Here is a 26,396-nt window from a genome sequence, read left to right as displayed (position 1 = left end):
CATGATACTTTACCTTGTAAACCCATTTGTAAGGTAAAGCCTTTCTTCCAGGTGGAAGTGGAACCACATCCCAAGTGTGGTTGGACTGTAGAGCTGCTAGTTCATCATCCATAGCATTGCACCAATCTGGATTAGTAGATGCCTGGTGATAACTAGTTGGTTCTTTGATTTTAAACATTGATTCAAGAATGGGTTAATTTGATAAAGAGAGTCCAGCAAAAGAAATATAATTAGGTGCAATAGAAAATGCAAAACAAGACTCATTGACTGGGCTAAAAAATATATTGTTACAAAAATAATCTTGTAAATGAACTGAAAGTACACCTTTATTAGTTCTGTCTGATCTCCTAGGAAGTGATGTACTGGTTGTAGGTAGATTTTTTGGTGGAGAAGGTGGGGTTGATTATGAATGTGAAGAATCTAAAGCTGGTAGTGTATCTGAAAGTGAAAAAGTGTGGTTTGTGGAATTCGTGTTGAAAAGGAGTGTGTCATCAGTGAAAGAAATAGTTTCATGGTCTGGTACAGAAAAAATAGGTGGAGGTGATTTGGGATTCTTTGTAAAGGGAAAAATGTTCTCATAGAACTGGATATCTCTAATGACAATTATTTTTTGTGTATTCAACTCTAAGAGTTTAAAACCTTTTTGATCAATTGGATAACCAAGAAAGGCACAAGTTTGTACTCTTGATTCAAATTCCCTCTCCCATGTGACAAAGTGCTAGCATAGCACAAACATCCAAAACACTTTAATGAACTATAATCAGGTGCCTTACCAAACAATCTATGATAGGGAGTTTTTCCATGAAGGACCCTTGAAAGACATCCTGTTAATAAGAAAAGTAGCAATGGGAATACACTCTCCCAAATATCTTAAGGGAACCTGAGATTGAAATAAAAAAGTCCTTGTTGTTTTAAGCAAGTTCCTGTGCTTTCTCTCAACAACTCCATTTTGTTGAGGGGTAGCCACACAGGATATTTGATGTACAATTCCTTGAGAGTTGAAATAATTAGTTGCAATCAAGCTCTTTCCCAACTCCAGGACATTATTTGACCTTATTTTCTTCACCTTAACATTAAATTGTCTCTTAACCATATTCAGAAAGCATTGCAATACAGGAAATGCATTACTTTTGGTTCTCAACAGATAAGTTCAAGTCCCTCTACTATAATCATCCACTATAGTAAGAAAGTATCTATATCCATTGTAAGTATCTACCATGTAGGGTCCCCAAGTATCAATATGAATAAGTTCAAATATAGAAGTTGTTGAAATTTGACTAATGTGGAAAAAAGGTCTAGATTGTCTAGCTTTGGGACATATATCACAAAAATAATCAGAATTAGATGGAAAAGAAAGGAAACTGACATTCTTCATTGATGAAAAAGGCAAATGCCCCAATCTAATATGCCAGTCTTACATTAGAAGTTGCATTAGTACAAATGGGAAAGGAAACAGTACTATATTTATTAGAAACTAAAACTGAAGAACTACTAGGATTGACAACAATCTTCCTACAAGTAGTCTTACTGAAATTAGAGAATGACTCTTTGGCATTAGGATTGAGTAGATAAAGAACTTGTGCTTCACCAAAAACTTGAGGCCTCCTCATGGAAGGGCCCTGCATCACACAGTTTGTCAGAGTGAAATACAAGGTGCAAGAAAACTGTTTACACAATTTGTGAATAGACATAAGATTTATACTTGAAACTAGGAACATATAACACATTTTATAGAATCAAATCAGAAAATATGGCTATTGTACATCTGTGAATAACTGAAATGGTTTGACAAGTAGGAAGATTTATAGTTAAAGAAAATTGAAGACAAGTTATGAAAACAAAGGAAGATGAATTGAAACACATGTGTTCTGATGCACCTGAATCTATAATCCAGGTGCTAGAGTTTAGGACAGAAAAACATGAACCAAGTTGCTTAGAAATTATACCAGCTACAGAATTAGCATTGATGTCAATCTCTGAATTTGAACCTTCCTCCATCTTCATGTGTTTGAACATCTGAACAAACTGAGAATATTGTTCCTTGCTAAAAGGCATCTCAGATTCAATAGCTTGTTTTCGCACTGCATCTTCCATCAGCATTATTCCCCCTTATTTGATTTTAAGAACCCTTATCGTTTGTGAACTGAAAATTCTCAGAAAAACCTATCAATCTGTAACAATCTATTTTCAGATGTCTTTGCTTTCCACAATAATCACAAGAGACATTTGGGTTGTATTTTCCCTTTTTTCTTTGAGATTTGAAAGTTGTTTGGTGAACCGCTGCTGTTGGACCTAAAGAGGTGCAGATCTGGGATAAAAATTTTCAGATCTGTGGGGAGATGATGGTATAGATTTTTATGTCTGTTGCCCTGCTTTCTGATTGTTAACATTTCTTATCATGAAGGCTGATGAATCTACAGAATTCGCAAGGTTGGAATAAGATTCCCTTTGGTTCTCATCTTGCAGAATCAAAGAGTAAGCAAGATTGATGTTAGGTAATGGGTTGATCATGAGAATGTTGCTTCTTGCTTGAGAATAGGTATCATTAAGACTTATGGGAAACTGTATCAACGTCTCATCCTCTAAGAATTTCTTTAGTTTGAGCTTACCTTCACACATACATACATAACTACACTGAATATTAGAATTAAGAGAATCTAGTTCATCCCATAATTTTTTGAGTTTAGTGAAGTATCTTGCTATGCTATTTGTTCCTTGATTTAAGCTATTGAGCTCCTTTTGCAGATGATAAAGCTTAGCATCAATGGACTGACCAAACCTGTGCTCAAGGCTGGTCCAATGTTCTCGTATAGTTTTGGAATAAATTACACTGTCAGCTATGTCCTTAGAGAGTGAATTCAAGATCCAGGATGTGACCATGTCATTACACCTGTTCCATGCTTGAAAATCTGCTGCATCCGATGCTGGGCATGGGTGGGAACCCGTGCTGAATCCCAATTTGTTCTTTGCTGACAAAGCAATTAGGACTGACCTCTTCCACCCTGGATATCCCTTGCCATCCAAGGGTGTATTTACTAATGTCATACCACGGTTATCAAAAGCATGAAGATGATTAGGATGATTTGGATCCATGGTGAGAGTGCTAGCAGTAGTAGTCACTGAAGCAGTAGTTGTTTGCTCCACCATGTTTGAGATCGAGAAAGGAGAAATTTGGTGTTGAATCTGATCTGAAAATTATTTCTCTGATACAATGTAAAAAAAGATGGAACAAAGTTTGGAAAATTCTCTCTTTCTATATTCCTTGTCAATGACATTTATTTATACAAGCTAAACTAAAGAAAGAATCTTCCTTCTAAGTTAAACAATGAAACTAAAAATACTAAATATAAAAGAAAAGCTTCTCTTCTAAGTTAAAATAAAGTAACCTTCTATTCTAAGTTGGCTCATATTCTTGTTTGCTACTGAAAATGTTTATTTCGGCCCAAATGTTTATTTCGCCAAACAAATGAAGCTTTCTTGTTTGGATTGAATGACGCTCTTCCTTTATTCTCAACAAATTAAAATACGATCCTTAAAAATAAAGAAAATAATTTTCCATTGAAGTAGAGAAAATAAGTTTCATAAGAGATATTCACACTGAAAGGACCACCACCCTATACCCCTACCCCACCCCGCCTCCCATAGTATTTATCGAGATTATATAAAAATGCTTTTAATTAAAATAATATTTCTACTTCCGTACAGAACATAGTAAAATAAATGAGAAAATTAACTCACTTATAACTTACAAATATTTTCCTCCTTACCAAACAAACTCTAAATTATACTACTACTTTATCATTAAGTGAAAATTAAAGTTTATCTATATTATAATTTTAGTCATACAATTTAAGATACATCATTTCACACATGGGTAGGATTTGCCTAACTCAGATGGGACTTCTTGTTTTTGCATTCTCCTTTCTTATTGTCATTTTCCTCGATTAACATATGACGATTTGAATAGAACTGTGCCTAGGTTGAAGGGTAGGTGAACAGCAAGGCTTGTGCTATTGTCAAATCCACGACAGTAGACGAAGTATTTCAGAAGATTCTCAATTAAGTAAGTCCCAAGTCATATCCATCAACATATATGTTTAACCTTAGCAAAACAAAATAATTAAATTACTCCATCTTAAGTACAAAAATAGGATTATTTCCTACAAAGCATACAGTTAATCCACTCAAAAAACAATGACGCAATAATTAATAATCTGTGGGATAAGGTTTTAGGCACAAGCCCTACATAGTACTGTGTTTGTTTACTTGTACCCACAGTAGTCTATTGAGATTTTATTGCGCACCCACAGTCGGTCACACCATAAAATAGATAAAGTCAAACAGAACAGTCAATATGAATCTTACTCTATAGTCTCTGAATATAATAAGTATATTGTTTTGATAGTAGATATATAGTAGCAAAAATCAAGTTGACGACTACTAGTAATGGGAGATCAGGGCACTTTCAGAATGTCATTTCATTTCATCTCTCCACTATGTTATTAGTGGTCCAAACAACAGACTAGTGATATTCTTTGCACATTGCACTTCCTGTTAATATCAGCACTCAACAGCATTTTAGTTCTTGTTTGGTTGATTAGTTATCCCACCATGTATATAGAATAATTTATTTCATCGCTATGGGGTAAATAATTCCTTCAATCAAACACAAGATAAAATAACCTTGCATTTTATCTCGGAACTGTTATATCTTATACCTCACACCAAACACCACCTTACTGTGTTATGTCCTACCTGTTGATCTAGAACTTAATTTTATGTCTTTAACTTTTAAATGCCTCAACAAGAATTTTAAAAATATGAAATTTGATTTATCATTTATTATAATTTTAACATATTCATTTTCTACGTCAAAAATATTAGCTATATCCAAAATTATATAACTACATCTTGTCGGTAAGTATATAATATATGGGTCCATAATGTATTAATCCGAGAAAGAAGTAGAAGATGACCTAATCGCCCATCAAATATTCCACTTCTTCGTAGTATCAACACTACGGGTAAATATGATTGCCACAGAGTGGGGAGTCCATCACTCTCTTTAAAATTTTATTACTCTCTTCATTTTACTTTTAAGTGATATATACTTTTCTAAGCAATATAAAAAAGCCTAATTTCTTAAAATTTTGTGTCTAACCAAATAGGTCCACGTAAATTGACTCTTCACATAAGCACCTTTCAAAACTATTGGCTCTTCACACGCTCAGCTCAAACAAAATATGACACATGGGCATATTATGTCTCAACTTCTTTTGTTCCTTCGTGACTAAGCTGAATTCTTGGGTCCTAGCCTAGGTGCTTATGTAACCAAAAAATCTACTTTTAAAAGCCAACTTATAAATGGGCCCCATACATTAGTGCCACCTGACTCAAAAGTTTTGTCTAATGACTAAAATGACCTTAGTGGAACCCACCCTGCTCCTACCCCTTTGCCAATAAATACTACACTCTTGACCTTATTTCTTCCCTTTTCTCCTCCTACCTACCCACCCCCTCTATAAAAAAATTCCGGCCATGTTGTCCACTTTGTCGGCCACTACTCTGTCCTCCGATGGACTTTTTTCTAATTCATTCGCGGCTTTTGATGGTGGTTTTACTCCTTGGGAATGTATCGAACCGGCTTTTCTATTTCCACGAGATGTGGAAGAAGAAGAAGAGCCGGTTCTTTCTCCCAAGCAATCCCCACCAACTGAACCGGTTATTTTGAACTCCGATTCAGGGTCTGATGACTCCAAACCGAATTCCATTCACTCTAGTTCCGGTTCAGATGAACCGAACCGGAATAATAACAACAACTCGAACCGCTGTCTTGACGAGAGGAAACGCCAGCGTACGACATCGAACCGGGACATAGACGAGAGAAAGCGCCGTCGTATGGTATCGAACCGGGAATCAGCTAGGCGTTCCCGCATGCGAAAGCAAAAGCATCTGGAGAACCTGCGGAACCAAGTGAACCGGCTTAAAATAGGGAACCGGGAATTAATGAACCGGTTACGGTTAATTACCCATCAGTACCAAATTTTCCAGTGTGATAACGAGCGGCTGAAGACAGAATCGGCAATCCTTGGGCAAAGACTCGAGGATATACGTGAAATACTGAGAGCTCGGCAACTTCAGCAGCAATTTAATTCCTACTTTGCATGGCCATGCAGCAATTATATGGAACAAAGACCACATTAATTAATCACTTGATCACCTATAATAACTAGTCAATCGCTAAACGTGCTAGTTTCTTCGTCTAAGCACTATATAAATATATAAATATCGTCTTATGAGGTGAATAAATCATAAGAAAATTTTCTCTCTCGCTCTCTCACTCTCTGCCTCCATCTCTTTCTTGTAAATTATAAAAAGTACGTCTATTGGGAGTAAAGAGATATGTAGCTAGGTGTTTTGAGGTTGCTACGGGTTTTTATTTTTAAGCAAAACCAATTAAGCTCATTGTTGTGTAAATGACTCGATCGTGCAATGTTTGGCTTATTAGTAAATGGAAAAATTTTCTCTTTGCCTTTTTTGCCCTATAGTTAGTATTGCTAGTACGTTCATTGCCACAATAGTTTCTTCATGACTTTTCAAGCTCTAATGGCGGGACCCTTACGTAGCATTTTGTAGTTATTAGTGCTGATCCAACGGTCATTAAGATATCAATTATCTTCACGATTGGATTATAGACTTAATCAGGAACAATCCTGATTGATTAATTAATTAAGTGGCGTCCCACAAAAGGGAACTACGTTTAAATAGTTCTAAAGAGAATTCTATATTTCCTAGATGGGTTAATAACTGATTCTTTAAGGAATGGATATATTAATTGATGGTTCACACTACCACCTGATTTATGTTCACATCCATGTAGGAATATGAAGAAACTAAAAAGGAGAGAATAATTGTGTCTGACAAAATTAAAATAGTAGACGGGGAATATGTTGCTTTCAATGTATGATGTATAATCCATGCTCTCTTTTCCTTTACTAAACCTTTGGCTTTGGGGTATTTGGATCAAGTACGAAAGCAGATGGAGGCTTTATATTATTGTACTAATAATAAAAAGAAAGATGACGACATGACGTTAAATACTTATATAGTCAGAACTTAGAAATACAAGATTTTGGATGTAATCATAATCAACGGTGTCAGATGAATTATAAATATCTCAATTTTTAGAGTCACAAAATTTCATGATTTCCACAATAATATGAATATTTTAATTAAGAAAATACACCGAATTATGTACGTATCATTTTTATATGCTTTAAGAGGAAATTGATTCGTTAATTCTTAATTCAGCCTTGACAAAATGTTTTCTCGATCTCCTCTCATCCATATCTCTCTCACAGTCCTGATGGAAATTATAACAATAATAATTATGCCTCCGTTTCAAACAATTTGGGTCAATTATCTGAATTGTTGCTGACAATATTTTTATCTTCGCTAACAATATTTCTTCATTTAATCTCAACTTGTGTCCTCGATTATCATATAATATTATGAGGATTTGGCAAGTTTTGCATTTATTGTCATTCTACTACAATCCTCCTTTTTTATCTGGAGTGGCAACACCAACAAGCTCATACAGGTAGAGTTTCTTGATCGAAACCATACAATTGTCCATTTTATTCCTCAAGCTCCATCTAGTAACAATTACTTAACTGTTACCCTCTAATTTTATCAATTAGACTTTTAAGTTAACCAAATTTTACTACATCGGAGTAGGATAACAGTAGTCCAACAAAATATATCTCGTGGACCACACATCTTACATTTTCACCCATCAAGTTTGATCTGAATTGAAACCTAATCCAATCAAAACCCACAAACATAAAATTAGCTGCATATGTCATTCCCATTTTCATTTCCCTTTCACCAAAAGTAGTGTGGCACTATTTATACAATAAACACATTTTGATTTTCTAGTGCGCAAGTTGAGGTAGTATATATATTTTACAATTAGGTGCCACGGATATTCCCCACGTAAATGTATCTAACTAATAATTTACCAATCCACCAAGGATAAAGAATTAAAGCTATAAATGAAAAGTTAGTTTGAACGAGTAAAAATTGATTCTTTTTCTTCATTTTTATTTTTTCTTTTTCCTTTTCTTTTAAAAAGGTGGATGATTTGAAAAGCATTTCCGTTAAAGATAAAAAAAAAAGTTGTTTTTTTTTGGTTGTTTTTAATATTTGGCTACTCCTATTTATATTTTTTTTAATTGGCCCTTAGATCAATATATCGTATTTTATATTGATCAATTGCAAGGTTGATACGCATGTCCATGGTATAATTGTCTTATTGACGTATGCATAATGTTAACGTGCATCATTAATAATTATGTTCATGTATTGATGGATCGATGTAGAAGAACTCTAACAAGAATTGACGAACTTACATTTAGCTATGCAACTGCTTTTGTCACAATTAAACGGTTATAGAGTTCATTTTGGTCAAACAAAATAATTGCAAAATATATAACAATCGTAAAGAATAAATTTCCAACTGGTGAGAAAACAAAAAGAATTCTTGAACAACTTATAATAGAGAGCAAAACGAAAAAAAGAAAAACTTTATTTGGATTAGAAGGTATGGTTCTCTATATGGATAATTATTAGGGGTAAGGACGAAAATGGCCAGTCGGCCAAACAATTTCCACCTAAAGTACCTAAGAATTGTAATTCTTCTAATTAGCTATTTCAGTTCCTTGTTAATATACTAATTCATTATTTTCTCCATTTCTTTTTTTCTTTGTTGGCTGCTCTTCTCACTCTCTCTCGTTATTCTTTTTTAAATTTTAAAAAGTTACTTTTTTTATTTTAACAATTAAATATAATTTTATGGAGTTTTTTTTCTCAAAAATTTATAGTTAGAACAGGAAAAAATCAGTACATTATATTTTTTATTCCTATTATTTATACTTTTAATATAATACAATTGTTAAAGATATGTATTTATTATAATAATGATACAGTTTCTATATATATACATATTCTATATAATAATTATAGCATTTTTATACACATTCTATACAATTTTTAACTACAATTATTATTTAGATACATATTTTATACGACTCTATATAGTTTCTACGTACATTCTAAAAATGTATCAATCTACTAGAAGAGAGTAGCAATTGAGTATATGGACACTACAAGTGTATCAATGTAGTATAAAAGTGTATTAATGTGGTATAAAAGAATATCAATTAGGTATAGGGACTGTATGTGCTTGCATAGAATTTCCTTACTCTTTTTAGAAAGTGTATCAATATAGTATAAAAGTGTATCAATTTGATATAAAAGTGTATCAATTGAGTATAGAAACTGTATGTGCCCAATTGGGCCAAATGACTAAAAAAGGGAATTACTTTAGCCGACTGGCTATAGCATGTCCACCTTTTCAATTATGGGCCATTTATTTTTAAAACTAAAAACTACACAACCCGTCCTCCTCTCTTTGAAAGAAGGGGCGCTTCCGGTTCTGTCGGTGCTTGAAACAATTTTGTCTTCTCCATATTACTATATCTCTAGAGTCAATAATTTTATATGAGGAACTACTGAACTCAATCACTTGTTGCCGTTACTCTTCAGTTTTCTGTTGAGGTCTATCCTGCAGAGGTACTCAAATTGGATCAGTGATCGATTTCTAGGTTTCGTCGTAAACCTAATTGGTTATTTCCAATTACGTAAATCAATAGTTCAAACCGCACTCAAAGGTAGGGCATTTCCCATTTTACTTATGTTTTTAATATTACAAAAAATTCTAACTCCCTAAACATATTACAAAAATCTCAAGATATACACAGAATGTTATGTATATGTCGGCTATATTATGTATATTAATAGGGAGAGAGAGTAAAGTAATTTAAAAAGTGGGAGATAGTGTGATTACTTCCTAATGGTCATCCCGTGTCGTTTTCCCTAATTATTAACGTACGTTTTCCCTTCTAGTTTAGCTGCGTCAAATTCTTTTTATCTTTAGTTAACATTCTTTTTTTAAAAGAAAAAAATCATTCTGTGTGAGGTAAGATGTAATATAGTAAAGTAATAATTGTCGAAATCAATTGATGCAAACAGAATGGACACGTGAACAACCAGATCATGATATGGAGAGATTTTAATTGCATTATTTAGAGCGTGTACGTTGTCAAAGAAGTTAGGGTGGTCTTCTATATTTAACTCAATTATTTAATTGATTTAAAGGAACCTAGTAGGTCATTTCCCCATATAAAAATCAAAGGTGTTTCGAAGTGAACTTTTCTTTCTATCCCTTCACAAATGAGCATGTTTTGCTTCCTTTCTTCACACCTAAGTTTTTTAAGATGAGAGAAAGGCACAAATATCAGATTGTTGTTCATACAGTACTTACTATTTTTCATGTTTAGCTTTACTTTTCCAACCTGGGAGGAGTCACATCATATTGATATTTAGAGAAGTACGTATACAAGTTCATGTATGCTAAATTGACAAATTTTCCACCCAAGAATCTTTAGTTTATAAGTGGATATGAAAAACATCTACTAAGATTCGATTCGAGTGACTGATCGTCCATATAAAACGTGCAAACAAGAAAAATCCTAATACTGAAAAATAACTTTCATAAACCACTTCTTTTAGTTATGCTTGTTTTTGAAATATTACCTTCTATTGATATTTGAGTATTACTTTACCTACCCTGTTTTTGTTTTTATTTGCTAACAAGTTTGGGTTGAGATGATCACGTTTCGATGATATTCCAAAATTAGTCATGCACGTTATTCATGATTGGGCGTTGAGATTTATATATCCCAAATCTCCCTCTATTCTCTCTATTTTATTTTTTTGGCTGCACTATTGGCGCAAATTATTTGTAAAAATCACCACTACTGCAAAACAGCCTTCTAGACCCCATTTGTACCTTATTCTCTAAGGTAGGAATAAGGTTATACATACATCACTCTCTCCGGACCCCATGTTGTTGTAGTACCACTTTTGCAAAGCCAAGGGCTTGTGACTTGTCAGTTCTTAGAACCATATGGTTATATGTTTAGGTAACCCAGAAATTAGAGGTCATCTTTATATGCAACTGGTAGTGCTGGTTACAGATTTACAAGAAAACAGAGTATCCAAAGCTTTTGGTTGGGGGCAAAGAAGCCAATACCAAGGAGGATCAAGGGGTCTCAGCAAAATTGCCTGTGAAATGTCCAAGTTAGATCCACCAGGCCCCAGGGATGATCATTATTCATAAAGCAGAATCAACTGTGACTGACCTTTGAGAAAATGATATAATTAGGATAAGTGCCAAAGGACTTATTGCGCCTTGCACTTTATCAATAGTTTGGTAGGAAATACCCACAATATGTCACGATCTTAACCAATTTAATCTCTGCATTATTGCATCTACAGTGAACTAAAAAAACATCAGTCCAATTGAGTGCCAAGAGGCAAAAGGCTCCATGTCGACAACTTAAAAAATCTAAAGCACAAACAGAATAGGGAAATGATTATAAGATGATCGTCCTGTTATCAAGTATTTGAATGTAAAACTTGAAAGTATTATTATTTCCCAGAGACTGAATTTTTTCCAGGATTTTGTGGGAAAAGAAGGCGCTAAACCATTACATTCATCCAGGACGACATTTAGCCAAACCACAATGATTCAATACTTACTTCCCGGAAAGCGGTTAAAATTAAGGTGAAATTACTAAAGACCATTGCAGCATAAGACCACCTGCATACAAGCATAAACCATAAGCTTCCAGTTTCTAACTCCAACACCTTATACAACCGCCAGGTTGGCATGCAAAGGGAAGTAAAATGGAAAATTAATATTCAAATAGCTTTGATTTTTTTGGCCAAATCTAGTGCACTATGGTTTGGTGTCAGCACAACATATGCTTTCTTCGTCCCATCAGGCATGATTGATGTATTTATTTTCTTCATTTCAATCTTAAACAGCTTCTTTACAGCATCCCTTATGCTCTTCTTGTCAGCGTCTTTGTGAACAACAAAAACCAAAGTATTGTGACGTAATATATTCCCCATTGTAGACTCAGTTTTAAGAGGATATTGGATGACCTGGTAATATTCGATTTTGTTCCTTTGCGACACCCTATTGTTGAGATGCTTGGGATTTCTTTCCATTTTCAACATCTTCCGTTCAGATGAGACTGAATTTAGGAAATCCAAAACATGCCTATTGGTTGATCCACCTGATTTCACTTTAATGGCATATTCAAGCCTTTGTTTCTTGGCATCTCCCTCTTTGTGACTGTCTATTTCACAAGATACTGGACAGAGAAACCTTGGCAGAAACTGAGTACCTCTAGCACTGAAGCTTGTCAGCATTTCCTGATATAAAAACAGGATCAGAAAACCAGTAATCTTTGTAGTGCAACTGATGCTGGAACTAGACCTGTTATATAGTCCTTGATAGTGATGCAGGCAACATTAAAATGAGGGATCATATAATATAGATAACAGGCCATTTTCACCAGTAAAAACATTTGTACAAACATAATTTCCATTTGCAGTTTGCCTTTATTTAGTTTACCTTCGGTAAGAAAGAGGGAAGGGCTAAACTTAACAGAATTACAGAACCACATTTTAGATCTACCAGCTCCACATTGTTCTTACTTAACAATGTACACTAGATGATCAAACTATCCTAGTGCAAATAACTCTAACTAAATCAGAACCACATTTTTAGATTCACCAGCTCCAACTAAACCAAAGAATAAAAAAAGGAAGCAGGGCACAAACATATAACAAACGATAAGCCATTGCGAATTTCAGAAATCAACCAACAATAAATCATACACCACCCATCTCAGCGTAATGACACTTTTACTGTTGTTATGGGACATCCCAAAATGTTTAACAACATCCAATTAAAGATTATTAATCTACACAACTGTCAGAACTTTCAAGAAACAAAATTCATTTTGGTATCCAAATTTTATCTTTGATGCAGTGCTTTACCTATAAAATAAACTTCTCAACCATTATTTTAATTATTTATTTTACGAAGACCAATATATTATAGAAGTCAAATTATCATCTTTTTTTTTTTTTATAAAGGTAATGTTCAAATTATCATCTTCAACATTTGGTCACGTCCAATGCCATCATATAAAACGAAACAAAGGGAGTACTGCAACTTCAATGAACGCTCTTTTTCAACAGAAACTCCCATAGGAGTACTAAAAGCTTCAATAAAGAAAAAATTCAACAGAAATTCACATATGAGAAAAGACAAATTATGACATTATTCACCGTATGGAATATGATAGCACACACCTCATGAAATTCACAGTGAATCAGTAGTAAAGTTAATTAGGACTTACTGCGCAATGCATACTCTGATACCAAACATCTAATTCAAATGTCTGCCAAAACAACGCATTATCCTGGGTGAGCAAGTATTCCACGTACACGTACATGTCAAAAGAATATAGCAATCACCAGCAATAATCATCCCATTTTGGATAATCTTGGGTATAATCCCACTTGTAAAGTCAATAACATATAGAAGTAGATGTCTTTTAAACAATCAATAGTCAAAGCAAGTTTTACCCCAAAAAAATGCCAAGGCAAGTATTTTAAACTTGTAAATGCAAACTTCGCTTTCTCCTGACATAAAGGTGGAGATAGAAGTTAATAGTGATATAGCTACTTTGTCCATCATTTCACAACTTCAAATCACTTTATAGTCTTGATTCATACTGAAGGATATATGTATTGTGCTCTGGTGATTTATGGAAGGATGAGGATATCAATTATTCGTGAAGGGAAACGCAAGTTGGGTATAAAAGGGACACTTCTAGGTGATCATCCTAAAAAGAAAGAAAAGAATGATGTGTCTGAGGCATGCAGCACACTCAATTTTTGACAAATAACAAAACTTTATTCTTCCCTTTTTGACAATAGTGCCGGATCCAAACACATTTTCCACGATACTTTCAGAAACTAGGGTCAATAATTCTCATGATTTGTATAGTAAGCCCCATGGAAAAATGAGAGCATAGCTAAATTCGACGCTGAGAAGACATCAAAAAACACAGGAGATTACGTGAAAAATGGATAATTATTTGAGCTCAAAGTAATTGAGCACATGAATTAGAAATCTAAAAATCACTGAAAAAAGGGGTTTTTAAATGATGCTCAATTCTTTAAACACTTCATTTTGCAGTTCTCTTATTTCAAGAATTTTCTCTTGAGGACAAACATAAGATATTTGAGTTGAGCTCCAATAACCAAAATTTGTTTACTATTGGAAGAAAGAAAAGAAGAAATGGACAAATGAACTTGAACTTATTACATATTACGTCTTATGCAATGATGATTCTCAATCATCCTATCATTCTCAATATTTGAAGGTTATATCAGGTCCCATTATTTAGTTCTTTTAACAACCAGAACATGGTGATTCTCTTTTGTCACTGGAAATCTCTGAAGATCAAGTGCTCTCAAGGCACAAACCAGAACAGTTCTTTACCTCTAGGTTTCTAGCTAATAACTGTGCCTCCACCATTTCGTGAACTTGTATATACCCTACTAGCTATTTGCCATGAAATAAAGATCAATGCAACATTCCATGATAAAGCACTAGGCCGTAAGTCACTGGAATAACATTAGTCTTAAGGAAATCCCAAATACAAGCAATATGCATATAATAAAAGGAAGCACTAAACTTGAGCAAAATGTAAAAGCTGCACTTGAAGCTATTTCTTATACCACATAGGAATGCATAAACTCTTTTACAAAGGGATCAAAAGACTAGCGATAACAAAGAGTGGAAATTGCTGTTTCAACCTCAAAATATAAATCCACGAATATCACACTTCAAAAAAATTAAACTTACAAGCAATGATTCAACAAATAGAAGATTATGCTACTTATATAACTAATTAAACATCATCCAAATAAGTTGTCACGCCCCAAGCCTAGATGAGCGGACAAGTACCGTATAAGTATGTGCTGTAGAACTGACATATTCTACTCAGAAGAGTAACTAATTCTAAACAAATATGAGGGCCAATGTAAATGCACATTCCATCTTATTGAATCCAACTGATACAAACAAGTGAAACTATGGCCACTGTGACAACTTGACACTGTTTACTAAGCCTCTAAGAGAAATTATAACTGCATTAGGGAAGATGGCCGGGACAGGATCCAGGACACACCCAAACTATAATCGAGAACATGATTAAATAGTACTAGACATTTATTAGCTCCAAGTAAGAAAGGAGCTCACCGACTGCTTTGCTGAATACGGACAAGTGCCTAGTATAGAAGTCTGCTCATCGATATATCTGATACTATATTTACAGAAATGTAGTGCCCCCAAGCATAAGGACGTTAGTACATATAAAATATGACTAGTATGTAAAGTAGACAGAATAACAAGTAAACGTATAAGGATGCTCAATGAATCAAACAATAGAATGAGCAACTGTGGACGACTAAATACTGAACCTCTAATATGAAACTATAACTTGTGAAAGGACGGGTGACAAATACACCATATACGACTATTACCTATGCATTTACCTTACTAACTTATCATATAACCGCTTATGAATAATTCATCATTATACAGGGCCTAATTATTTGCCTAACTGATGTCCTGTGCCTACTTTTAATACAAATAATCATATGATGGCCCACCAAGGGCATTCTATGTCAAGTGTACCACATGTGTTGCCCAAATACTCCTGACTATAATTTTATACGTATAACTGTAATCGCGGTCTGATACAGGGTACGCCCCTTCTTGGGGCTTCACTATAAGGGTCCGCCCACAGGCCATATGTGCCATATATTGGCTCGAGTCAGGGGCACCCCAGCTGACTCCAAATGCAAATGATGCCATAAGGGCAGGTACGCCACAATGTTTGGGCTCACTGTAGTGGTCTGGTCTCGATCCTATTCACAGAATCACGTCGAGCGATATGCCAAGCCAAACCTATATAGCCTCCCGTCGATATCTTTTTTATCAAGTAGTGTCGTATAGGCCTATGAAAGTGTATCATGATAAATACTATTCAGCCATTAAAGTAATGTTTCTCATATTCCACTACTGCTCTACTAATGTCGAGCTATTCAAACACTAGTTCTTATTTTATTCTATCACTATGTCGCTATGTACCCCACTTGGTGGGAGTATACTGGATATGTTGTTGTATATCGCTATGTAATCCAATATACAAATGCGACTGTTATGGCCATTTATTCTAAACTTATTTCATGTGATAGACCTAATATTTGGATTCTAAGAATTTCCAACATAACACGAATACAAGTATGTGTCACTCTATAGATACTTAACTTGACAAGGGAAAAAACGAATACTGCAACTCCAATAAATGGACGCATGAAGGTGGAGACAAGTAATTAGAAATGGGAAGTGAACATGTATATTGTGGCGGTATTAGGCATATAGTCATGTGTTAGATGCATAGAAGGTGAAAGATTTGTTCCTCTATATCAAGTAAACTATATCAATTCTGCTAGGAGAAACAAATGACTATGAGTTATGTTTCATGGCGAAGGAAGGTTTAGCTTTACATACCTTAATTTTGGGTTCCACAATATACAACGGGCTGCCCCTTTATCTTACAAAGGAAATCTCGAGGACCTCATAGATAAAGTAGATTTGTGGGTTCCAAACCTCTCCAAAGATTCAATCTACATAGCCACAATTCATTCATGTCATAGTCGACTATGAAATTAAATAACTGAATCACTGCGACATTTTATTGAGCACCTAGTGGACATAGAACTCCACAATCTTCATTGATGGTGCTTAAACAATCAACAACTTTTATCCTTAATGAAGAAAGTTCTACAAACATGCTTATATATAGAACGATTTACTTCACCACCAACGAGTTAACGGTTCACCCAATACATAATTCCATCAATTCTATCCAATTTCAACTTTCCTTTTTATTCAAGAACCGTAATTAATCTAACCCACTTCAAAATATAGTATAAACATTCAAATTAAATATTCTCAAATGCTTATCTACAGTCATATTCAAAAATAAAATAAGGAATTTACCTCTTGGAGTTCAAATTCCAACTATAGATACTATAAATTAATTCATGAAATCCTTTGAGGTTGCCACAAAATCCTTGAGCTTATGATCTTAAGAACGTAGTATCCCTTCTCCGCTAACAATCTTTTCTTGATAGATTAGGTTAACTCTCCTTGTTGAAAGGAGAGAAAAAGAAGGAAGAAAGAAACATATGAGTAATTACGTTATTTCTGGTTTGCTGGAAAGTTCCAGTGAATAATAATAAATACTTCCTTTTTCAATTAATAGTAATTTGGAAAACAATGAAAAAGTGGTCCCCACATATTTCCAATATTGTAGCAAATATATATATATATATATAAAGCAAATATAAGGAGGCATCAAATATTGAGATAAATGTTATACTCTTTTACAGTATTAACTTAGATTCTTTTTTTTCGATATGCTATAGTATAATTCTTCTTAAACTATATGTACCACTCGCTCTTTATAGATTAGGAGTATACTTATTCAAAATGTTAAACTAACTTCAAAATTTTTCTAAGGTGTTACATCTGACAAAAGTGGTATCAAAGCCCTAGGTTTAAGCTGTCCTAGGGAGTCTAAGAAGTTGTGTCTAGTAGAGCCTCACTTGTGGATGTGCTGTGCACCACATTTATAATGGGGGAGTTGCTTGGGCATTTAGGATTTTTGACCTTGCTTTTCATGATCTAGATCGTGCGACAAAGTTATAAAAAGTCATTTCCAATTCACATTCTGCTTAATTGACATACGAATTCATCCCATTAAAGGCAACCTCAAATACGGCCAATGGACCAGATACTAGTATTACCAAAAGAAAGTTTACAGCTAAAGCCTAGCCACAGACTTTAAACTAAGATTCGAGATAGCTTGGTGAGTTAAACCTTCAAGTTCACACTTGCTTGTAGAATAAAGGTATATAGAGATTCAAGTGAACTTACCATTATAATTACATCGGTGTTGGTTACTGCAGTAGGACCTATATAGGGATTACTCATATGATTATTCAGTTAAGGGTTGTTTAACTACGGAGATAGAAAGCGACATATCCTGATATAAATGCTGCAAAAGAATAAATTTTCAAGCTCGAAAGCTTTTCTGCGTAATCCCTCTAGTACTTATAGGATTTGAGTACATGGAGAGTGTTTAGTATTTCCTCATTAATATACCCATAAGTTTTGGGATAACGCATAATTTCAGAGTAGAGGCAATCAAATCGGGTCTTTATGAGTTTAAGATACATTGATAGCTCTGCTCTGACTGTTAGGTAAATGTATCTCGCCAGTGTTAATTAAAGATATCCCTGGCTGGTCAACTAGGCATAGATGCTTTATAGTACATTTTTTTCCAGGCGAATACATGGATCATCCCTATAAAGTACTTGCATTTGATTCATATTTGAATCCTTGGAAAGCTAGCAAGCTCAGGGATAAGTGCTATCATTTCTATAGGAATATATGGGTAGGGATTACTCTATTGTGATTTGTTTCAAATAGAAAAAAACAACAATAGTGTACGGTCAAAAGTTAGAGTTGGAAATATCGAAGAGTTAGACATAAACTGGGAGTTATCATTTGTGCCTAGAATAGATCAAAACACGGTATTGATTAATTGGCTATAAGTAGGAGATTGTTACATTTGAAGAATAGTAAAATATTATTTGAACATCTTAGACTACGTATATACGCGGAATTAGTTAGAATATGCCTTTTATGGAAATTTGTTTTTTAAGAAATATGATTATATAGCTTTAGTGGGTTACGGTGACATATCGTGGGAAATAATGTTAGTATCACTTTGAGGTTTGGTACCCTTTCTATACAATAGTGGGAGTTCACAGTCAATTAGTAGGTCCTCTCGATAAGAGATACATTGATCTAGAACGATGCTTAATAATGCACCTGAGTAGGAGGGCGAGAATATGTCTAGAGATGTATATTTTGTCAATAGTAGATCACAGATATCTTAAGATATAACGATTATTTGTTCACTTGATTTCACATGATCGTACTCATTTGTTAGGTGTCTTTGCAGTCTAACTAGCTACTTCTTGGGTATTGACGAAGTTCATAAGAAGGGGTGGGATGTATGTATTCACCTGATACATGTTCATAATAAACTTACTAATCATAGCTTAGCTTAGAAAAATGTTGGGTTACCCTTAAATATATTTTTGTTTATTTTTCTTTTTTTATATGATTGTAGAAATTTTGCAAGCATAGTCGAACCTCAGTTGTTAAGTCCAAGGTGGCTAATCTTTAGGTATCATGGAGAGATAACAAAAGGACCCCATAAGTATATAGTAAACAAGGGTTCCTGGGTTACGTTGTCTTTATCATCCCATTTATCCATCTGTCCACCAAATTTATATGAGCTATTGGATACCGAATTCAATAATGTGGCACCTGATAGCAATAGAAACAAAACGATTTAACTTATCACTCCAGTAAGAGGTTTATAAAGTATTACCCTCTGTCATTGCCCTGGTAAATAACTAAATAGACTAATATTAATAATGTGCAGCTCTTGTGTTCGCACATATATAAAGGAGGATATTCTAGGCCTGAAAGAAAGGCTAACCTGACTACATAGACCCCGCCCCCTATTCCAAAAAAAAATAAATAGGAGAACACGGATAGAAGTAGCCATGGTGTTATTTGGAACTAGCAGAAGTATGCTCATATTGAAATTATGACTAGATGACTCCATGATATTCCTCATAGGTTACAAAGGGGCTGGATATCAACAAGATTAAGTTTTCATGAATTCAATATGTATGTGTTATTGCTCACTTACTTGCAAGATTATATTTATTCCATGTATGGTAACTTAATTGTTTACATACTACTTATTTCCATAGGCTTATTAGCTTATTTTTTATGCATTTATGAGAGGTTAATTATTTACATGTTATTTATAGTATAAATTCTTATTTATAGGTTACATATTTTGCGAATCATTGTTTATATACTACATGTTTTATATAGAACGTGCTTATAAGTTTGTTTCATAAAGTGTTGATGCACAAATTACATGTTTCATAGAATATTTGATCACAGTCTACGTGCATGTGCATTAGTAGCTGTTCATTCAAGGTCCTAAGGTTATTATTTACATGTCACAATCGCCATATGTCGTTTGTTTGTACATCACATGTTCCAAAAGCGTAATTGTTTAAGTGTTATCCATTTCATACGTTTATATGATTAGAATGTAAAGTTTTGTTGCTCATATAATACATATTTAATTTTTATAAGTTATAGATGTATCTACTCAAAGATTATATTTCACATGCTCATAGGTCATAATCAAGTTATTTACATACTATGAGTTTTCATAACGTTAAAATTTATATATCAAGCACTTTCATAGTTTACTTGTTTATATAAGGATACGATATAGTTCATTTATCTATATGTTATGTATATATCCCAGATTATTATTCATAGCTTATGGGTTAGATAAATCATTTGTTTATACGTCACCTTATATTTGGTATAGTTGTTTGAGTATCATATATGAGGGTATGCATTTAGAAATATCAAGGGTCTATTTGTTTGCATAATATAAGGTTATTCATTTATGTATAAATATTTATCTATGAGTTTTATAATTGAGACATTTGGGTGTTATGATTAGCTTACCAACTGGCTATATATTTTTACAATCCTAGAATCCATGTACTAGGTGCTCTTATGTTATATCTTCTATATATCAAAAGTAACTTATTATATGCTATATGTTTTCACTTTTCACAGCGACATGTATTAGGTATTAAGACTATACCCGTCTAAATGATCAAATGACAAATTTCGTGTTATAGTTCATCTATTCATATGTTAGTTTTTTTAGCCCAAATGTTCATAGGTTTTCAGAGTTTAATTGCACATTGATTACATGTTCCTATATTTTACTACTTCATAAGTTACACATCTACTAAAATTTACTCCCTCCATTTCAAAAAGAATGACCTACTTTGACTTGACACAAAGTTTAAGAAAATAAAGAAGACTTTTGAATCTTGTGGCCTTAAATTAAAGTTGTATCAAATGTACCAAAATGTCCTTTAATCTTGTGGTCCTAAACATGCCATGTGGAAAGTTGAAATTAAAGTATTGCCAAAAAAGGAAAGGGCTCATTCTTTTTTAAAAGAACTAAAAAGGAAAGTAGGTCATTCTTTTTTGAAACGGAGGGAGTATATATTTATAAGTCAAGTCTTTTTTGTGACTCAGATATTTATATGAGCACATGCATTTCATGCTTATTTGCTAACACGTTACAGTTACAGTAAGATTTGATTGATTAGACAGGTATTACCTAGGAAAGGCATTAGATGGCTCCACAAATTCGACAAGCTGAGCTCTGAGTGTATAAGAAGGAGCAAATAATGTATGATTCTTATGTTAATATACAGTGCTAATTCAGTTGGTTAAAGTGGGATGATAGCCTCCAGATAGAGCTATAGTGCACCCAACTTCCTTGTGTGTATGCCACCTTAACGTTTCTAGGATATGATTTATGCTTATTCTCCCTTAAATCTAAAGTGTTTTGCTCTGGTGAGTTATTTCAATACAAAGGCAGAAGGCGAGATACTTAACTTGTTTTAGGAACCATCTGAATATACATGATGCGTGACTGTGATTCGAGAAACTTGCATAAATACAACTTCGAGATGCAGAGTATAAGGTAAGTTACCGTATTGATTATAGCTATCATTCGATTATAAGGCCAAATGGAGCCTTTGTCGTGACGCTCTGTGAAGCGTTTTGACACTCTGTGAAGCGTATTTGTATGTATTTGTTGTGACGCTCTATGAAGCGTACTTGTATGTGTTTTGGCTAGCTGACGGATTCTTGCTAGGCCTATTTATAAATGAAACTCTGTCGAAAATTTTTTAAAATTTGAGAGAGAGCCAAATTTTAAGGCATTGTGATGGAATAAAGTAGAATGAAAGTTGATCAGGTGATCACATGAATATCTTGGATAATTAAGAAACTGAAAGTAAGCTACGAGTACCATTCGAGGACGAATGACCCTAAGTGGGGGAGGATGTAACACCTTAGAAAAATTTTGAAGTTAGTTTAACATTTTGAACAAGTATACTCCTAATTTATGAAGAGCGAGTGGTACATATAGTTTAAGAAGAATTATATTGTAAAAAAAAAAAATCTAAATACTGTAGAAGAGTATAACATTTAGTTTAGGAAAAGTAGTATAAGATAATTATTTAGCTCAATAATTGATGCCTCCTTATATTTGCTTTATATATATATATTTGTTATAATATTGGAAATATGTGGGGGGGCACCTTTTAATTGTTTTCCAAAATTACTATTAATTGAAAAAGGAAGGGAGTATTTCTTATTATTCACTGGAACTTTTCAGCAAACAAGAAATAACGTAATTACTCATATGTTTCTTCCTTCCTTCTTTTTCTCTCCTTTCAACAAGGAGAGAACCTAATCTATCAAGAAAGGATTATTAGCGGAGAAGAGATACCACGTTCTTAAGATCATAAACTCAAGGATTTTGTGGCAACCTCAAAGGATTTCAAGAATTAATTTATAGTATCTATAGTTGGAATTTGCACTCCAAGAGGTAAATTCCTTATTCTATTTTTGAATATGACTATAGATAAGCATTTAGGAATACTTAATTTGAATGTTTATACTATATTTTGAAGTGGGTTAGATTAATTAGGGTTCTTGAATAAAAAAAGAAAAGTTGAAATTGAATACAATTGATGGAATCATGTATTAGGTGAACCCTTAACTCGTTGGTGGTGAAGTAAATCGTTCTATATATAAGCATGTTTGTAGAACTTTCTTCATTAAGGATAAAAGTTGTAGATTGTTTAAGCTCCATCAATGAAGATTGTGGAGCTCTATGTCCACTAGGTGTTCGATATAATGTCGCAGTGCTTCAGTTATTTAATTTCATAGTCGAGTATGGCATGAATGAATTATGGCTATGTAGATTGAATCTTTGGAGAGGTTTGGAACCTGCAAATCTACTTTATCTATGAGGTCCTCGAGATTTCCTTTGTAAGATAAAGGGGCAGCCCGTTGTATATTGTGGAACCCAAAATTAAGGTATTAAAGCTAAACCTTCCTTTGCCGTGAAGGCATAACTCATAGTCATTTGTTTCTCCTAGCAAAATTGATATAGTTTACTTGATAAAGAGGAACAAATCTTTCACCTTCTATGCATCTAACACGTGATTATATGCCTAATACCGCTACAATATACATGTTCCCTTCCCATTTTTAATTACTTGTCTCCACCTTCATGCGTCCATTTATTGGAATTGCAGTATTCATTCTTACCCTTGTCAAGATAAGTATCTATAGAGCGACAAATGCTTGTATTCTTGTGTGTTGGAAATTCTTAGAATACATATATTAGGTCTATCACATGCAATAAGTTTAGAATAAATGATCATAGCATAGCCCATTTGTATATTGGATCACATAGCGATATAGTGATAGAATAAAATAAGAACTAGCGTTTGAATAGCTCGACACTATTAGAGAAGTAGTGGAATATGAGAAACATTACTTTAATGGTTGAATAGTATTTATCATGATACACTTTCATAGGCCTATACACTACTACTTGGTAAAAAAGTTATCGGAGAGAGGGTACATAGATTTGTCTTGGCATATCACTCGACGTGATTCTGTACACAGGATTGACACCAGACCACTACAGTGAGCCCAAACATTGTGGCGTACCCTCCCTTGTGGCATCATTTGCATTTGGAGTCAGCTGGGGTGCCCCTGACTCGAGCCAATATATGGCACATATGGCTTGCAGGCAGACCCTTATAGTGAGCCCCAAGAAAGGGCGTACCCTGTATCAGACCGCGATTACAGTTATACGTATAAAATTATAGTCACGAGTATTTGGGCAACACATGTGGTACACTTGACATAGAATGCCCTTGGTGGGCCATCATATGATTATTTGTATTAAAAGTAGGCACAGGACATCAGTTAGGCAAATAATTAGGCCCTGGATAATGATGGATTATTCATAAACGGTTATATGATAAGTTAGTAAGGTAAATGCATAGGTAATAATCGTATATGGTGTATTTGTCACCCGTCCTCTCATAAGTCATAGTTTCATATAAGAGGTTCAGTATTTAGTCGTCCACAGTTGCTCATTCTATTGTTTGATTCATTGAGTATCCTTATACGTTTACTTGTTATTCTGTCTACTTTACATACTAGTCATATTTTATATGTACGAACGTCCCTATGCTCGGGGGCACTACATTTCTGTAAATACAGGATCAGATATATCGATGAGCAGACTTCTATACTAGGCACTTGTCCGTATTCAACAAAGCAGTCGGTGAGCTCCTCTCTAACCTGGAGCTAATAAATGTCTAGTACTATTTAATCATGTTCCAAATTATAATTTGGGTGTGTCCGAGGTCCTATCCCAGCCATCTTCCCTGATACAGTTAGAATTTCTCTTAGAGGCTTCGTAGACAGCGTCAAGTTGTTGCAATGGTCATAGTTTCAATTGTCTGTATCAGTTGGATTCAATGAGCTGAAATTGTGCATTTACATAGGCCCTCATAATTGTTTAGAATTAGTAACTCTTCTGAGTAGAATATATGTCAGTTGTACAACACATACTTATACGGTACTTGTCCGCTCATCTAGGCTTGGGGCGTGACATAAGTACTCCCTCCTTATCAATTTGTTTGTTCTACTTTCCGCTTTAGCCCCTTTCAAAAGAATGTGTAATGTGGTCTTTGTTTATTCTTTGATTCACACTTGCTTTGTCAAAGAAAGTTGTTACCAAATACTTTTGGAAGATTATTTTTTTGGATTTGTCAAACAAAGTTGCTACTTGTCAAACAAAGTTGCTACCAAAGATTTTGTTGTAAATTTCTCTCATTCACATGCAAATGTTGAAATTTACATCTTCCATTTTCATCATGGATGACATCAACAAGTCCATTTTCATCTCTATAAATAGGGGCCTTCTTTCTCATTTGTAATACATCAATTTTTCAAGAGTTTTCTTTCATTCTCTTGTATCTATTCTCCCTTCCTATTAGAGTATTTAGTTAGAGAGTGGTGTTGGGAAACACTTTTGTGAGCCCTTTCATTTGGAGTGACCTTGTGAGGTTGTTGTTCTTTTGGGATATTTGGGTTAATTAGAGTGACTAATCTAACTTTGTAATCTCTCTATTGTACTATATAGTGAAGTTGTTCCTCTCGGCTACAAGCCGTAGGTCAAACTGACCGAACTCCTTTATTTTCTTTAAGTAAAATTGTTTGGCTAAATTCCGCAATGACCGGGTTCTCGATCCTAACAGAATGTCTCTTCCTTTTCGGCAACTCTTTGACATGTCTAATACACAAGGACATTTCAATATAGTTGATACATTCTTTCAGTTAACACCACAAGATTCAAAATGTTTTTGTACTTTCTTAAATTACGTGTCAAGTCAAAACCAAACAAACAAATTAAAATGTAACATAACCAGTAGTGCAAAATATAACATGTATATATGTCTGTTTGAAATCGGACGGAAAAGGAAAAACTCACATCACTGGTCCGACGGAAATTGCCGTGAAAAGAGCAGAGCTTTATAGAAGAAGAAGAAGAAGAAGACTGGTGAAAGGGAACAACAGCGAAAGATAACGTGGCTCTTGTGATTGATACTGAATACCTGAATGTTTGATCCTTATTCCGGCTGGAACAAACAATAGATGCCGCAGTCGGCGAGGCTATTGCAGCAGCCATTGGACTTGTCGGCGCCACCAACTACAGGGAAACGAGTGAATCTAAGAAACTGAAAAAGATTAGGGTTTTTTGGAGAGGAGGAATCGAGAAGGAAACAGGCTTTTTGGTTGACGCAAGCTGAACATTGCACGAGGTACTATGAGAGAAAGGAGGGTGATTTGGGCAAATATTCTGCTTTAAATTTAATTGCATTTTGGTCCCTCTATTTATATGTGATACAGTTTTTGTCCCTCTAATAGTGAACAAAATTTAAGGCTCTGTTTGCAGTTGAAATTGGTGTAATTTGAAAATTTCCTTTCCCTGATCATGTGTTTTTATGGGTATTGACCTGATAATCCCCATTTTGACTCATTCATTAGTGCCAAAGTCTCCCGAGAGCTGAATGAGTATAACGAATTTTATTATGTGTTTTTATGTATATGTAAGTTATCAACGTACATATTATTTAGAAGTTTTAATAATCTGCATATATAATTTTGGTAGAAACAATTTTGAGTGTATGTGTCAGAAGAAACGATCTAAAATGTACGCCCTGTTCTTCAATAGAGAAAATAAAATTTGGCTATT

At 34.2% G+C, this 26,396-nt stretch overlaps 2 protein-coding genes across 4 annotated transcripts; one reads left to right on the top strand and one right to left on the bottom strand.

Annotated features, from left to right (window-relative positions):
- The first annotated feature begins 5,043 nt into the window (after positions 1-5,043).
- On the top strand, positions 5,044-6,542 carry LOC107860169 (bZIP transcription factor 11). The gene has a single exon (XM_016705437.2). The coding sequence runs from the start codon at positions 5,539-5,541 to the stop codon at positions 6,202-6,204; it is 666 nt and encodes a 221-aa protein (XP_016560923.1). The 5' UTR covers positions 5,044-5,538; the 3' UTR covers positions 6,205-6,542.
- A 4,985-nt stretch (positions 6,543-11,527) lies between these two features.
- Positions 11,528-26,013, bottom strand: LOC107860168 (60S ribosomal protein L23a). 3 transcript variants are annotated; one of them, XM_016705434.2, is made up of 3 exons: positions 25,632-26,013; positions 13,341-13,403; positions 11,528-12,345 (listed from the first exon to the last, which is right to left on the bottom strand). In XM_016705434.2, exons 1-3 carry the CDS (start codon positions 25,827-25,829, stop codon positions 11,827-11,829), a joined length of 780 nt encoding a protein of 259 aa, XP_016560920.1. In that variant the 5' UTR covers positions 25,830-26,013; the 3' UTR covers positions 11,528-11,826. The 3 variants fall into 3 exon arrangements, with proteins under 3 accessions (XP_016560920.1, XP_016560921.1, XP_016560922.1); XM_016705435.2 differs by having other exon boundaries at positions 13,341-13,382; positions 25,632-26,012; XM_016705436.2 differs by lacking the exon at positions 13,341-13,403 and having other exon boundaries at positions 25,632-26,006.
- Between the last annotated feature and the right edge of the window lie 383 nt (positions 26,014-26,396).

Source organism: Capsicum annuum, chromosome 2 (genome assembly GCF_002878395.1).
Source record: "Capsicum annuum cultivar UCD-10X-F1 chromosome 2, UCD10Xv1.1, whole genome shotgun sequence".
NCBI classification, from domain to species: domain Eukaryota; kingdom Viridiplantae; phylum Streptophyta; class Magnoliopsida; order Solanales; family Solanaceae; genus Capsicum; species Capsicum annuum.
The sequence above is the reverse complement of the archived record's forward strand: the minus strand, read 5'-3'. Positions and strand labels throughout refer to the sequence as shown.

Coding starts and splice junctions, on each gene's coding strand:
- LOC107860169 (XM_016705437.2), top strand. CDS start 5,539: ATGTTGTCCACTTTGTCGGCCACTACTCTGTCCTCCGATGGACTTTTT.
- LOC107860168 (XM_016705434.2), bottom strand. CDS start 25,829: ATGGCTGCTGCAATAGCCTCGCCGACTGCGGCATCTATTGTTTGTTCC. Junction 13,404..25,631: donor ATTTCCGTCGGACCAGTGAT/GTGAGTTTTTCC, acceptor TTGCTCACCCAG/GATAATGCGTTGTTTTGGCA. Junction 12,346..13,340: donor ATCAGAGTATGCATTGCGCA/GTAAGTCCTAAT, acceptor TTTTTATATCAG/GAAATGCTGACAAGCTTCAG.